Source organism: Poecilia reticulata, linkage group LG1, assembly GCF_000633615.1.
Source record: "Poecilia reticulata strain Guanapo linkage group LG1, Guppy_female_1.0+MT, whole genome shotgun sequence".
NCBI lineage: Eukaryota > Metazoa > Chordata > Actinopteri > Cyprinodontiformes > Poeciliidae > Poecilia > Poecilia reticulata.
The window spans coordinates 27,225,009-27,240,393 of record NC_024331.1 but is presented as its reverse complement, the minus strand read 5'-3'; the positions used below and the strand labels follow the sequence as shown (position 1 = coordinate 27,240,393).

Genomic DNA, 15,385 nt, shown 5'->3' with positions numbered 1-15,385 from the left:
CACACACACACACACACACACACACACACACACACACACACACACACACACACACACACACAGAGTCAGGACACCAGCCACCGACTCAGAGGGATTCTGTCAAGCTGCTTTTCTTCTGCACCAGAAATCTAGTGACTTCTTCTCTCCTTCCTATGAAATTACAACAACTTTTCAAATTGCATTTCTATCCAAGACATAATCCAGTTTACTGGCACTGCTGCTGACAGTGGCGTGTTCTCATAGTGGAACCTTCATTAAAGTCCAACTTTTCATTAAATGTCTATTCAGTGTTAAAAAAACCCATTTTGTTTCTTTAAAATCGCTTAAATCTCCAGCCATTTTTAGCCAAAATGCTTTAAAAAAAAACAAATCATGCTAAAGTTGAAGGAAGGAAGTTTCAGATTATGTTGGCTTGTGGACCCAACAGGAACATTATACGGAAAAGCACCACACAGCTTCCACGCAGCACGGTGGAAGACGTGTGATGCTGTGGGCCTGTGATGCTGCAAAATACCAACAACTGATTATTGAGTAAACACTGGATGTAAGTGACCTTTACGAGTCTAAATGGGAAAAATTAAGACATAGACAGACTTTATTATCATCAACTGAACATTTCAAATGTACATAATGAGTGAAATTTGTTTGCAAAGCTCCAATAATAATAAACAAGTTAGTTAATAAGAATAAAAGGAACCAAAATAAAAGGATTATATTAACAGCAGGTCAAACTCACCAGCATTGCAAGCGATTGCGTTGATGATGTCATCAAACACTGAAAATCAGAGGAAAAACTGAACCAACACAGATTTTAACTTTAATACAGATTAAACGAAGCTCACGCTGCCATAAATACCTTTGCCAGAAATGTCAAAAACTGAAGAGTCCTTTCCTTTGTCGTCACTCAGCACGGCTTTGTAAACGCCCTGGTCTTTTCTGGAGAACTTTAAAACACAAACAGATTTTTATCCGTCGGCAGCTGCACAGTTTCCCTTTAAGAGCAGTTTGATATTGCTGGTGTTTACCAGAGGCAGAGGAAGAGCGCAGGACCCAGACATGACGTTGGGCGCAGTCTCAGGAACAATCTCATCATCCTCCTTGTACCAGTGGAAAGCCGTGTCTTTTTTTACGTTGGCCACCTACAAACAGGCGAGAACCGATTCACCTCGACAGCCCAGAAAAGGTGGGAGGCTGGTGAAAGCTAACGTTAAAATGCATAAAAAACACGAGTTAGAAGCCTGTTACCTTGCAGGTGAGCATCACTGTGCAATCCTCAGTGACGGTGAAGTCGAGATACTCAGAGAAATGTGGACCTGCAGCGGAAACGAGATGAGAAAATCTCTCATTTTGGGTCTGAAGAAAGGCAGCTGTCCGTTAAAGATGCATTAAAACTAAGGCTGCAACTAATGATTATTTCAGTGATCGACTATTGATTATTCTGATGATTACTCTGATTTAGAAAACTGGACTTATTTTATTAAATTTACTTATTTATTAAGTGGCTTATCAGGCAGATTTTCCATTTAGTCACTTAAACTTATTTTATCACTTTAGAAAGACATTAACAGATGTAAATGCACAACAGTTCAATTCCCTTTTTAAAACAATACATATTTATTGCCTTAAATGCAATAATATAGCGTTTCTTTAGTGCACACTTGATTATTTGTAACAGAGGAAACATTTTAAAAACTGACTTCTAACGTTAAGATGTGAAAAGTTCAGCTCTTTCTGCTCGACTTATTAATACAGTATAGAGCTGATCTGTTGATTATTGTTTGGATTAATAAATTAAGAGATGGATGGCAGAAAAGCTTAATAGCAGTTTTATTTTTTTACAGAGTTTGAACCAGGTGAAGATAGGTGAGTCAAATAAAACTGAACTTAAGTCGGGGTATGAACTAAAATCAACGTTTTTTAGCTTTACATCATGTTATAATGTTATAACATGATGTAAACGATTAATCGAAACATTTAACGATTAATCAATTACTAAATTAGTTGGCAATTATTTAAATCAGCGATTTATCTGATTGTTTCAGTCTTAATTAAACGCTAACTCCCACCTTGCTTCCTAATGTGCTCTTTCCTCTGAAACTCGGCCTCCTTCAGAGCTGCCTTGAACGCTGGAAAGAAAAACGGCAACATGTTTCTCATAAATCCTCCAAAAGTTGAAATACTTTAACAACACCAGAGTTTACCAATACAATAGCTTTTCTCAGGTGATGTTTTATCTCAGAAATGTGGGTCGAACGTCAGTCTCACCGTCTCCCACCAGCACCAGGGAGCTCTGGGTCTTGGCTTTGCCGTCGTTGATCTGGACGGTGTACGTTCCCTCGTTGGCTCTGGTGAAATGATCCACGGTCATCTGGATGACCCCTGAAGCTACATCATGGCTGATCTTCTGACCCTGAGCAAAACGGTCATTTAAATGCATCAGCATTCAGTTTGCAGTAAATCTGGACTCCTGCTGCGAGGATCTGCTGATTCTGTGATCTTTGGTTTGGTGTCGTGTGTTTATGTTGGAAACCAGGGAAGTCCTGATCTGCCCTTTGATTTTGAATATCGGCAACGAGTCCCGATTGGATATATTTTAACCTTGTTTTTTATTTTATCCACCTTATTTAACACTTAACATAACTGACACTGATGTGTACACTGACTTTGTAACTCAAATTCATTGTTTTTGTTAGAAAAACTGTATTTACATTGTAGTTCCTCATGGCAGCCCTCGCTGCTCGGCTCGCTGTAACCGCGGTGCCGTCGGTGTTTCCTGTTTTGTTGCCAAAATTAACCACAGAAAGTAGCCAGACTTGTGACAACAAAGTCGGCCTTCTATCACCTGAAGAACATCTCCAGGATTAGAGGACTTATGTCTCAGCGCGATCTAGAGAAACTCATCCATGCGTTTATCTTTAGTCGCATTGATTACTGCAACAGCGTCTTCACAGGTCTGACTAACAAATCAATCAAACAGCTGCAGCTGATCCAGATGCTGCTGCTCGGGTTCTCACTAAAACCAGGAAGTCAGAGCACATAACACCAGTTTTAAAGTCCCTACACTGGCTCCCTGTAGCTCAGAGAATAGACTTTAAAATACTGATGTTAGTTTATAAATCACTGAATGGTTTGGCACCACAATAACTTAAAGATCTGTTATTACTGTACCAACCGTCTAGACCCCTCAGATCTTCTGGTTCTGGTCTGCTCTGCATCCCCAGAACCAGACGAGGAGAAGCAGCATTCAGTTTCTATGCACCACAGATCTGGAACAAACTTCCAGAAAWCTGTAAAACAGCTGAAACACTGAGAGCCTTTAAATCTCAACTTAAAACCCACTTGTTTACAGTTGCTTATGGCTAAATTAGGGTTAGAGTGCCGATTTTGATGTCTTTGATGTTTTTATGTCTTTAAAGTTCTTAATTTCTTTTTATTTCGTGTCTCACTGTCTACATTTTTATTCAGTGTTGCATAACTCTGTATTTTTGTGTTTATTGATGTAAAGCACTTTGAAATGCCTTGCTGCTGAAGTGTGCTATACAAATAAAATTTGATTGATTGATTGATTATTGTTTAAATTTATCATGCGATTAATTGATTTGCTGCTTATTGCGACAGGCTGAACTCTGACTCTGCATCACCATTTGGGTTTAAAGCAAATATACAGATACGACTCTGGAAACAATGAAGGGCCCACTGCACTGAACCGCATTGAAAACCTGCTGGTTATTCCACCAAACATTGATCTCTGAGTTAAAACATTAGTGTTGTTATTTCTAAACGAATATGAACTTGTTTTCTTTGCATCTTTTTCGTTATTTTGATCATTTCTCATTTTCTACAAATAAATGCTAAATTTTTGCTTGTAACTTCAGAGACATGTCGTCAGTAGTTCATAGAATAAAAGAACAAAGTTCATTTTACTCAAACTTATACCTATAAAGAGTAAAATCTGAGAAAATGATCATTTTTAGTGGGCTCTTAATTTTTCCAGAGCTGTATGAATCTGCTCTCTGGGATTTAACGCCTGATTCCGATCGAGTCTGAAGCCACGTGGTCAGTTCTGGACTTTCCTAATTGCAAACTAAAGCAGATTGCATGATCAGGATGAGGATGATGTGCGTTCGTTCCTTTCATTTCTTTGAGTAAAAATGTCAGGTTCAATGAGGTCTCATACTGTCGTCACCCTAAATAAACACAGCAGAACGATCGTCTGATTCTGCAGTGAAACGTTTTACCTCCCCGCTGGTGACCGCTTTGTCGTTAACGATGAACCTGTAGGACACGGACGGAGACAGCTTGACGGCCTGCAGCCAGAAACGCACGTGTCCCTTCTCCAGAATCTCATAGTTGAGGTTGTGTTTCAGAGGAACGACTGCGCAGAGACAAAGACACACAAATACACCAACATTTGGTTAAAGAGGAAAAGATAACGCAGCGGGTGTGATGGCAAGACGTTTACCTGGATGCCTGATGGCGTAGCTGAGCTCAAGCATCGTGTTCAAAGCTGAGGAACAGAAAACAACCAGGAAGTCAGAGTGAACCTGAACCGAGTCCGAACTGGTTCTGAAGGTTCTGAAAGCGATGACCTACCGTCCTCAGTCAGGGTGTAGCTGGATGAAACTCCATCGGTGTCGGTGACGACCACAGAGTATCTGCCCAAATCGTCCTTATCAGGGTTGGTGAAGGTCAGTCTAGAGCTGTGAAGCACAGAGTTTAATGTGAAAAACCACCAGGAAGGCCTCCTTACTGTTATCTCTTAAATGGGCAGTATTACGTGTTTTCCAGGCTCCATTTTATGGCACAATCAAGTAATTATGTCACCTTCAGTTGTACATATATATTCTGCACAGATATAGACGTTTCTCCTCTGAAAGACAGCAGCTTACGTTCTGCCCTTGGCTGTGAAGGTGGCTCTGGGGCAATCACCAATGGGTTTGTAGTTCTTTGACCACTCAAACTTGGATGTTTCACAAATCTCACAGGCCTCAAACGACAGGAAAACATCTCCGGTCTCCTCGTCCACACCGGCTACGATCTCCGTAGTTCCTGTCAGTAAAGATAAACAGATATGTGTTAGCATAAGCTATATAAATAATAGTTGCTTTTACTTAAAGGATCCCTATTATGCAAAATTCACATTTTGAAAATTAATTTTTACTTCTATTTGGGTTTCAACTGCTTATAAAAACAGTAATAATAAATTAATGTGTTTTGGTGTCTGGAAAATGACCTCCGGAACATAACGTTACCTAGCAACCCTAGCTGAGGCTAACCGTTACCTAGCAACCAAAGCTGAACTCCAGGATGTTTGGTCAGCTGGTTTTACCAATGTAAGCCTACATAATGGCTGTTGGAAAAGACAAGGGTTTTGTTGTTGACTTATCAAAGATGTACAGTTGTATAAATGCTGTTTGCAGCCATTTTCACATGCGAGTAAACGTTGAGTTAGGGGGCGTGGCCAGCGGCAGCTTATTTGAATTTAAAGTGACAGGACGCCATAAAACAGCTCAAGATAAGCAGAACTGATCTGACTAAAATCTCAATATCCTAGAAAGATTTTGTGCAAAAAATGTAATGATCATGTTTTGTAACTATCCTAACCTGTTCAAAGAAGCATAATAGGTGACCTTTAATGAAACATAATCATACTGAGGTGACTTAATGAAACATACTGAGGTGAGGTTGCATCTAACAAACGTGTTACGGTTTGGCAGCGTTGATTTGTTGTTACCTGGAAGAGCTTTGGCACAGACAGGCTCAGACAGCTCAGAGGTTTTTCCAACTCCCTTTGAATTGACAGCACGGACTCTGAAGACGTAGCTACTCCCTTCCTCCAGTCCAGTTACCTGTAGCAAACCACGTGGAGCCGCTTCAAGGTGCTAAATCAAAACTGGAGTCTTACAGGTAACTCATCAGGTCTCCTACCTGCAGGTAGCGATGACTCACAGGCTCTCCATTCAGAGTCACAAACTCACTTGAACCCTTCTTGGCCATATCCACAAAGTATCCAGTCACAGCACCGGCTCCAGTATAAACGGGAGCTTTCCATAGGATGACCAGGGACTGACCTCTGACCTCCCTGAAGCCCAGGTCATAGGCCGGGCCTTTAATAACACAGAACAAGCAGAACAAAAGATAAAGCCTGGCAAAATCCAAAGTTTATTCCTAAATAGGACATTTAAGGAGAACCGTTTTTAACATGTGAATGCAGAGCCGGATTTAGTGGAATGTGGGCCCCGGGCCACTGCAGGTTTCAGTACCATAAACACACAAATGTCTGACAATGTCAGGATTCATCCATCCCACACTGGTAAAAAGTGGTTCAGGGAGCCTGAAGCTTTGTATCGTAGCATCAGCCTGGTTGAATAATAACTGAGTGAAACTCAGTGGGAGTTTAAATCATCTGTCAAAGGAGAGCTACATCTAGATACTAAAACACAGTAGTGTCCTCAAGGGGGGCCTGAAGGGGGGCAAGGCCCCATCTGGAAATTTAAAAAAATAAATTTTATTTTTCATCCATCCATCCATTCACTTTCTTCACACCCTTGTCCCTCAGTGGGGTCGGGAGGGTTGCTGGTGCCTCTCCAGCTAACGTTCCGGGTGAGAGGCGGGGTCACCCTGGGCAGGTCGCCCGTCTGTCGCAGGGCAACACAGAGACACACAGGACAAACAACCATGCACACACACACACTCACACCTAGGGGCAATTTGGAGAGACCAATTAACCTGACAGTCATAATAATATATATGCTGAGTTTTAATTGTATCTTTAAAAATAAAATTAAGAAATAATTTTTTTTTATTTTATTAAAAAAAAAAAAGTAAAATTAAATTAAAAATCTACTTAGAAGTAGAATTTTTAAATTAAAACATCTATTTATAATCTACTTAAGATGTACTTGTAGGTAGATTAAAAGTTTACAAATAGATACAATAAAAAAATAATTTTATAAAGTTTTTAATTTTAAAAATTTTAAATAAAATTGAAAATCAAAATATATACACATATACACACATTTTCTGGCGTCGCCACTCCCAGAACCCTGAAGCTTCTGAAAAGGTTTTTATTGTTCCAGCCGGATTAATAAAACTAGAGTAATTAAAAGCCTCAGAGGAACGGATACCTGGCTGCTCCATGGTCCACGCTTCACATTTCAGCGGCATACTGGGAGCTGATGGCAGACCAACACCAGCTAGATTAGCAGCCTGGATCCTGAACTCGTAAAATGTTCCCTCTGTTAGATTGTCCACCTAAAATAACAAACAAAGCTTGATTTTAATTACAGTTAAAATATAGAAAGTCATTATTGCTTCAGTAAACTCACAGTGCAGATCCGCTCAGTGACCGCAGCCAGGTTGACCTCCTTCCACACCAAAGTGTCCGCGTCCCGCTTGTCGATGTAGTAAGCGTTGACCTTGGATCCGCCGGAGTGTTTGGGTTTCTTCCAGGCCAAAGTCATGGAGGAGCCGTCGCAGTTCAGCATGGTGATGCCGTACGGAGCGCTGGGAGTCGCTGAAAACGTCACAAGATCCCGTCTGAACTTCAGACTTTTCACACATTCTCTCCAGGATTTGGATAAACATTTTTAAAAACTACTGTTAGCAACAAGTATTGTGATCATATGTGCATCAGCGGTTTCTGATGGGGCGAATTGGGCATATGCCCAGGGTGGCTTCTCCTCAGTATAACATGAACTGTTATACTGGTAAACACTTTTGTAGTTAAATCTGTTGCCTGTTTCTACATGACAAATGGTGCAATTTATTATAATTGTATTTATTTTCTACAGTATTTATTTTTTGTATTTGTATTGTATAGACACGTTGCAATGTGACGTCAAGGGCGCAAGATTCTGCTGGCGAACAATGACCACCATTGGCTGTAGCTGTCAAGTTGTCAACATAACATGTTAAAATCTTAAATGTATATAAAAGACATTCAAGGAGAGGAGATGCAATGCTTAGCTTCTAGATAACAAGGTCTGGAAAAAGTTTGAATTTAAAGAAAATATTGAGGGACGGTGGAGTAGGTCAGTTATGCTAGCTTGACTATGAAAACCTTAGCATGTAGGTGTGCTGTGGAATTCAGAGTTTCGATTTCGTAAAAAAAAAACCCCACACCAACTCTAACCGATCTTCAGTAAATTAAATTAGCTAATCTAATCTACCACCTCTGTCCTGACATGATGACTTATTAATATTTGCAAAATAAACATAAAGCCTGAGATCATAATACTGTAAAGGACTGGATGTTCTGATCTTTGTGTGGAAAATGCTTGAGTGTTTTTTGATGCTGAATCCTGATACACTAGTGGTGTTGTTGTCAGTTGCTAAGGCAACGGGTCTGTGCGTAGTTTGGTCAACACAGAGAGCTAGAAAAGGAGAATAAGAGTTGTTCTTCAACGGTTTTCTGCATAATTTTTCCCTTTTCTGTGATGCGCTGCTCTAAATTAATACCTACATCTCCAGGTTTCATTTTGTTAACCCGATTGTTCTACCGCAGCAGCGCAGCTACGGATGGCAAGTAAACGAATCATTTTTTCTCTTTAGTGTTGTGCAAAATTTCCAGATGTAAACAATAACATGCAACACACTTTTAACTGCATGGTATATGGTTTGTGCCTTGCTTTGTGCGTTTGTAGTATCATGTTTCTTGTGAATATTAACAGAAGTTTTGAGTGCATCTATGATGGTACATGGCATGTCGGCCCAGGGCCCCAAATAGGCTGGGACCGCCCCTGCACATGTGAACATCTGTGTTTGAACTTTTACTGAACCCAATTTATCTGTGAAGAGTAAAAACTGGAACAGAGGGAGATGAAAGACGTGGCTTTGTTAGGGTGAACGAGGAACAAAAGCAGGAAGTGAGTCAGTATAGTTGGATATTAATTCGTTTTAATACATACCGTAATCCACTCCCTTCCCTGGACAGAACAATGAAATGAGACGTCCTGAGGATGAGCTTTGCCACCTATTGGGTTACCTTTTAACTTTTTATTTCAAACGCTTGCAGGTTTATCTGACCAGAAGTAGTTTGAAAATGCAGACTGAGTCCAGAGGTATTTATGTTTCTTACCCAGAGCCGGCTCCACGGCGATGGGGGACGACTCCTGAGATTCTTCGCTGAGGCCAAAGATGTTCACAGCCTGGACGCGGAAAACGTAGCTCTCCCCTGGGATGAGGCCGTGGACCACAAACCTGACACACATTCAGTACGTTTCACTATAAATAACAATCATCATCAGCACTCTGTCAGATTTAACTACGATGATCCGGTTTTCTTTGTAGTTCATAGCAATATTTTTGCAGACTAATATTAAGAAAAAAACAATTGGATGGTTCCTATATGTTGTTTTTCAAACCACAGAAATATATTTAACGGGGTATTTAATCAGGTTGGGCTGTTCAAATAAGGAAGGAAAATCTATAAATAAATTTTAAGATAAAATATCTGGGCTTTTGGAATCACATACTGAATATTTTAAGTTTAGAACTGGTTTTTAATGGAAAATTACAGATCACTGGATTGCTAATAAGATAAACTACCTTTTGCTCAATATGCTTTAATTTGGATTGGGACTTTAATGTGTTAATTTTGATTAATTACATAGATTTTAATGCAACCAATTGCATTTTTTTCATTAACATTTTTTATTTTATTTATTTTTTATTTACATACAAAGGTTCCTTCTGGAACCCTGTGTAGTTACATGTTTCTGGTACGACCATAAATGTGACACACAAGCTACATTCACAAACAGCAATAGATGACACAATTGTTTCTTCTTGACCTGGGGATTAATTTTTGCATCAAAAACCGATCTGATGAGACGCTGTAAAAGATTATTGTTGTGTTGAAGTTATGCTAGAAGGAGTTAGCCTGTTAGCGCAGCTGTTCCAGCTTAGAGTAGCATCTCAATGCTAAACGTGTAGCAGCAGCAGCAGCACAGACAGTGCTAATGTCAGAGACTACGGTTCACATTTCTACATTTGTGTTTTTTCAGAGATGTGTTTCAAACAGAGATGTTTCTGAAACATTTGAAATCTGTATGGTTATAACATCTATTGGCATGAAGCTGGTGACTGAATAACTTAAATAAGATTATAAACAATAAATATCTTTGTTGCTGAACACATATGTCTATTTCTTCAATACTTTAGCAGAAAATGGGGTTCTTGAATTGAAAATACAGCTTATTTTTGTCTATCTGATTTTTGATTAAACTGTGATTAATTAATTACAGCCTCTGCCATTAATTAAATTAAAAATTTTTAATCAAGTTTCACCAAATATTTTACAGATATAACAAGAGGGGAACACCAGGCCTCTGTTTTGGGCCCACTTCTTTTTTTTGGTCCAGTCTTGGGCGGTGGAGCAAAATTGAGGACATAAAGTTTGTCCAAAAAGCAAAACATTGAAACTGAAAAACTGTTTTGAATTTTCTTTTTCGGACTTGATGTTCTTTTCAAACTTTTGGCCCAGTTTGGCGTTTGGGTGGCGCCTCAGGAGAGCGGGAGTGTGGGAACGTAACTGGCACCAAACAAAAGCAGAACAAAATGTTCCCTGCTGTTACATTCAGCGACCAGGGGAATCAGAAATTACTTTGAAAACATCATCGACATTCTGTGTTTACGTGATTCGCTGCTTATGTCAACACACAGCGGGAAAAGATGCGACGTGACAAATTTGGTTAACCTCAGGTAAAAACAACTTTCTACCCCAGAAATCTCTCCCGGCAGTGAGAACTGGAGCTGATCTGCCGTTCAGATCCCGGCACGTCTCACCTGTTGTGTCTGAACGGTTTGTGGTTACAGGGGAACCACTCCTTGGCTCCGACAACCCGGCCGTCGATGTAATAACCCAGCAGGTTTTTCAGATGTTGTGGAGCTTCCCATTGGACAAACACAGAGGACTTGGTGTTTCTGGTGGCAACAATCTTCCCCGGAGCCGAGGGAACGCCTGTTCAATCAAAAACCATCAGTTAAAGAGGTCAGGGTCCATTTACTCCATACTGAATGCATTTAAATTAACTTTGGAGTCAAATGGAAATTGTTATGTCGAAACAAAAATTCAGAATCTACAAAAAATATACATAAAAGTCACATTGATTACATTAAAATCATGTTTAAAGTCTCTGAAGTTGAGTTAAAAAAGGACAAAGATCAATTTTACAATAATTAAGACATGAGACCTTATGTCTTCTTGAACATAATAGTCAGGTGAACAACTCTTTGTAAAGGGTTTATTGTGTTTTAGTGAAACAAACTGGAACAATTTATTCTGTGAAACAAGAGAGTGGTTTTGTTTTTCAAGACATAAAGACAGTGGGAGACGAATACATTGGTGCTTTAACAGCAAACTGAAGGAGTGCATCAAGAAAAGAACAGCATAGAACAGAAGAGAATAGAATAGAAAAAAATAGAACAGAATAGAAAATAATAGAACAGAATAGAATAGAGAATAATAGAACAGAACAGAATAGAATAGAATAGAATAGAAAAGTCATTGTTGATTTAAATTAAAGGTGCAAGACTCCGCATAAAAGTGATTTATGATTTTATTCATACATACCAACCGGCAGCTCGATACCTGCAACACACAGCCACTTTTTAAAAACCTGGCTAAGCTTAAACACTTACATGTTGAGATAAATATTTATATTTACATCATGTAAAACTCTCAGCTACAAACTACGGGGTGTTGTGTGGAAAGTTGCACAGTCAAAAATTAGAGTAATTTGGGTTAAGGAGAAAAAAGTAAAAGTTAATTTTTCAGTCATTTCTTTCACAATATCATGTCACAGTTTCAAACTAAGTATTTAGTTTGGAGTTAAATATTTAGTTTCACACCAAATATTTAGCTCAAACTAAATATTTTTACCTGGAACATAAATATTTAGCTTCAAAGAAAATATGTAGCTTAAAGCTAAATATTTAGCACAAAGCTACATATTTTCTTAGCAATCTAAATATTTCATTTGTAAACCAGATATGTGGCTTATTTAACTTCTAACTAAATATTGTGTTTGAAGCTACCGTTTAGTTTCCAAACTAGATAATAAATTAAATATTTAGTTTGAAATTGTGACGTTTATAAATGAATGAATATTAAGGTGAGAAAAATATTTTTCTTTTCTTTTATGACAGACTAAATAACCAAAATTATTGACTGTGTAACTTTACAAACGACACTCGTTAAAAATAATAATAATTTCACGATGCTGCTTTTCTATAAATCAGGGACTCTGAATTTGTGGAGACACAAACTGGTGAGATAATCCTCAATTTATCTCTTCAGGAATAAAATAAAATAAAAAATTTCAACACAAAGGAAAATAGTCATGAGGTCAGCACTTTAAAACACACATAAAAACTGTTTAAATATTAACACTCTGCGAACCAAAATAAAGATTTTTTAATGTCCGATTGGCTCAGTGAAGCAGTTTAGGCCTGGCTGCTCTTACCATCCTCATCGACCTTTTGGATGGGCTCTGAAGGCGCCGACGCCTCGCTGGAGCCGTACATGTTGACGGAAAAGACTCGGAACTGGTACTTTTGCCCATCTTGCAAATCAAAAACCGGGTACCGGGGCGAGTGCAGTTTGACGGCTGTGTTGATCCGCTGCCACGCTGCAGTGCCTGCTAAGCACTGTGGGAGGAGGGAGGCATAGATGGTAGAGCTCCCATGAAAACCCACAGAGACTTCATGAACGCTTCAACAGCTCAGCTTGTTGGATAAATCAAAACAGACGGGAACTATTTCCGTTACTGTGATGTTTCCAGCTTCCACTAGGCGCTTAAAGCTGCAGTATGCAACTTTTATAGGACATGTTTTCTTTACATATTTGTTGAAACTGCCACCATGTTGTGGCTGTAAGGTGTGAGACAGATAGTCTGTGTAAAAACCTGAGCTCCCAGTGCAAACTGGAAACAACCAATCAGAGCCAGGAGGCGGGTCTTAACTAATGATCCCGCCAATGATTCTGCTACCTTGATTATTAAAATTCCTTAAGGAAAATTATCTGCCTCAAATCTTCGTTAAATTATGTTTTATTACCCTGGTCAACAGCCAAAAAACTGTCTGGGGTTGTTCAACTGTTTGATGTGCTGAACCCAAAAATCACATTGGTTTTGCTGGTTCAGGTCAACTTCCTGAACTATGGATGCAACATGAGCATCAAAATGCAGGACTTGTTCTCACATGTGGATCAGTTTCCTGAGAATCAATGAGTGAAGAGCAGGATTAGAAAAGAGACGGAGGATTTTACACAACGAAGACGTAATGTTCAATTTACATAGACTGACAGAAGTCCAAGTTTATAACATTTAACTAATACAATCTGTTAGAAAACATTTTCTTTCTCCTAAAACCTTTTTTGGATGATAAATATTAACATAAATATCAGAAGATCAGATTTCTCTAAATCAAATTAGAATAAAAACCTGATTGAGAAAAATGGATGTCATTTTTGGATTCAGAGGTGGAAAATATTCCCAATTCAGCTGAAAAAACATAGACAACATCCAAAAAAATCTGTTTTTGTAACCCAGTGTTATTTAGCGCACCGTGTTGCGACCGGGTGATTATTTATGTTGCGCAGCTCTCTCACTTCCACCTACAAGTTGTTGACTAAACCTAACAGCTAGCAGCAACGTCCAATTTTCAAATTTGATCCGAGGGAATTTTCTGATGATGATGTCCGGATTTTATCGTTTTCCGGGGACCAATAAGCATCGTTAAATTGACTGGCGCGATGCCTGGAGGACGGCAGCCTTTCGCCTCCTGTCAGGTTAAGTTGCATCTCTGCCATTAGCACATTGAGCAGTAAGTACATGAGGTTGACTGACAGCGTTAAGCCCCTCCTCCTGGCTCTGATTGGTGGGTTTTGGTTGCAAGTGGTGCATTTCGTCAGACGCCAATAACAGTTCAGTGAGAAGGTTGAGGAGATCGATCTTTTCACAAATTATCTGTCTCATATCATACACTAGCAACATGTTAACAGTTTTTAAATATGTAAAAAAACATTTTTTTAATAAAAGTTACATATTGCAGCTTTGAACAGTTTAAACAAGTGAAGGTTTACGGTTCTGTTTTGTGCAGCAAAGATGCTGCCGAGTGTCTACTGATAAAAATAAAAGGCGAACGGCGAAGCAACACGCACCTTTTCAATGATGTACCAGAGTGGAGCTCGTCCGCGAGGGCTGGGAGGCTTCCAGCTCAGCACCACGTACGATTTCAAAATCTCTGACGCATGCACGTCCGTGGGTTCGCCAGGGAGAGTTACATAGCCTGGATCGGGAGTGAATGCTTCTCAGGTTCAAAGCACACACAGCAGAAGCCATTGAAGGAGTCCCAGTTTGAAGGCTTTTCTCTTACTGAAAATTTCAGAGATTTTCAGTTTCTCTCCAACAGAGAGGAGAAAACTGCTCTCAATAATTCAGTTTGTTTAATTATTTTAAGAAATAAACACCACCTGTCTCATGTGAGGGTCTAAATTGGATTTACTGTTTAGAAGGAAAGCAGGACTCCAGCAACAACCCTGTCTCTGCATCCTGTGTGTTATTTTCACTTTAATTTGATGGTTTTAATCAGTGTTTCGAGTTATTGGTGTAGGGTAGAGAATGACGAGTAATCAGGCTTAGTAAAAAATTAAACACTCTATTAAAGTGTGAACAGAAAAGCTGAAAGAAAACAAAGTGGGAGAATCCAACGCTCAGTTAAAAAATTAATTTGTTAGAAATTCAAAGAATACTAAAAAGAGTTTAACCACCAACAAACCGCCAGAAGTGACAGAAATGACCAAAACCTACCACTGAGGTCAGGTCTGAAGGAAGAGCTACACAGGGCGGTGCAACAAGAGAAACAGAAGAACAGATCTACAAAATCCTAGACAAACAGACCACAGAGACAATCCAGCATCTCCCAGCACAGGGTAAGATACCAGCAGGAAAAGATGGACCAAGTGGCTGGTTTGGTGCACAAAAACATCTGGAGAAATCCCAGGTCTGAATGGGAATCCCCTCTCAAAGTGGTGGAAAGTAAAGGAGCAAAGATCCAGTCTGACATCCAGAACTATACAGACAAAATGGCCGAACAACCGGATATTGAGACCATCGATAAGTGACAGAGGACAGAGGTGGCCAAGGGGCCAGGAAATTCTATCTATCCTATCCAGGAAGCTAGCTATTTAATCAGCAAGCTATTAGCTAGCTAGCTTTTTAGTTAGCCAGATATTTAGTTAGCTGTCTAGTTATTTAGTTGGCTAGCAACAGATGACAGCTGTTGTGATCTATCTATCTATCTATCTATCTATCTATCTATCTATCTATCTATCTATCTATCTATCTATCTATCTATCTATCTATCTATCTATCTATCTATC

General features: G+C 39.3%; 1 protein-coding gene across 3 annotated transcripts in view; it reads right to left on the bottom strand.

Annotated features, from left to right (window-relative positions):
* myom2a (myomesin 2a) overlaps positions 1–15,385 on the bottom strand; it is a 35,191-nt gene that overhangs the window by 4,927 nt on the left and 14,879 nt on the right. For 2 of the 3 annotated variants that reach the window (XM_008418486.1, XM_008418495.1), the window contains 18 exons: positions 14,165–14,292; positions 12,468–12,651; positions 10,789–10,963; positions 9,080–9,201; positions 7,329–7,516; positions 7,128–7,254; positions 5,929–6,107; positions 5,735–5,849; positions 4,890–5,049; positions 4,594–4,700; positions 4,463–4,507; positions 4,239–4,375; positions 2,266–2,410; positions 2,067–2,126; positions 1,246–1,313; positions 1,026–1,139; positions 857–944; positions 737–775 (listed from right to left, as the gene is read on the bottom strand). In XM_008418486.1, the coding sequence (XP_008416708.1) occupies positions 737–775; positions 857–944; positions 1,026–1,139; positions 1,246–1,313; positions 2,067–2,126; positions 2,266–2,410; positions 4,239–4,375; positions 4,463–4,507; positions 4,594–4,700; positions 4,890–5,049; positions 5,735–5,849; positions 5,929–6,107; positions 7,128–7,254; positions 7,329–7,516; positions 9,080–9,201; positions 10,789–10,963; positions 12,468–12,651; positions 14,165–14,292 (2,181 nt within the window). The remainder of the gene's footprint in view (positions 1–736; positions 776–856; positions 945–1,025; positions 1,140–1,245; positions 1,314–2,066; positions 2,127–2,265; positions 2,411–4,238; positions 4,376–4,462; positions 4,508–4,593; positions 4,701–4,889; positions 5,050–5,734; positions 5,850–5,928; positions 6,108–7,127; positions 7,255–7,328; positions 7,517–9,079; positions 9,202–10,788; positions 10,964–12,467; positions 12,652–14,164; positions 14,293–15,385) is intronic. The other variant, XM_008418504.1, reaches the window with a different exon arrangement.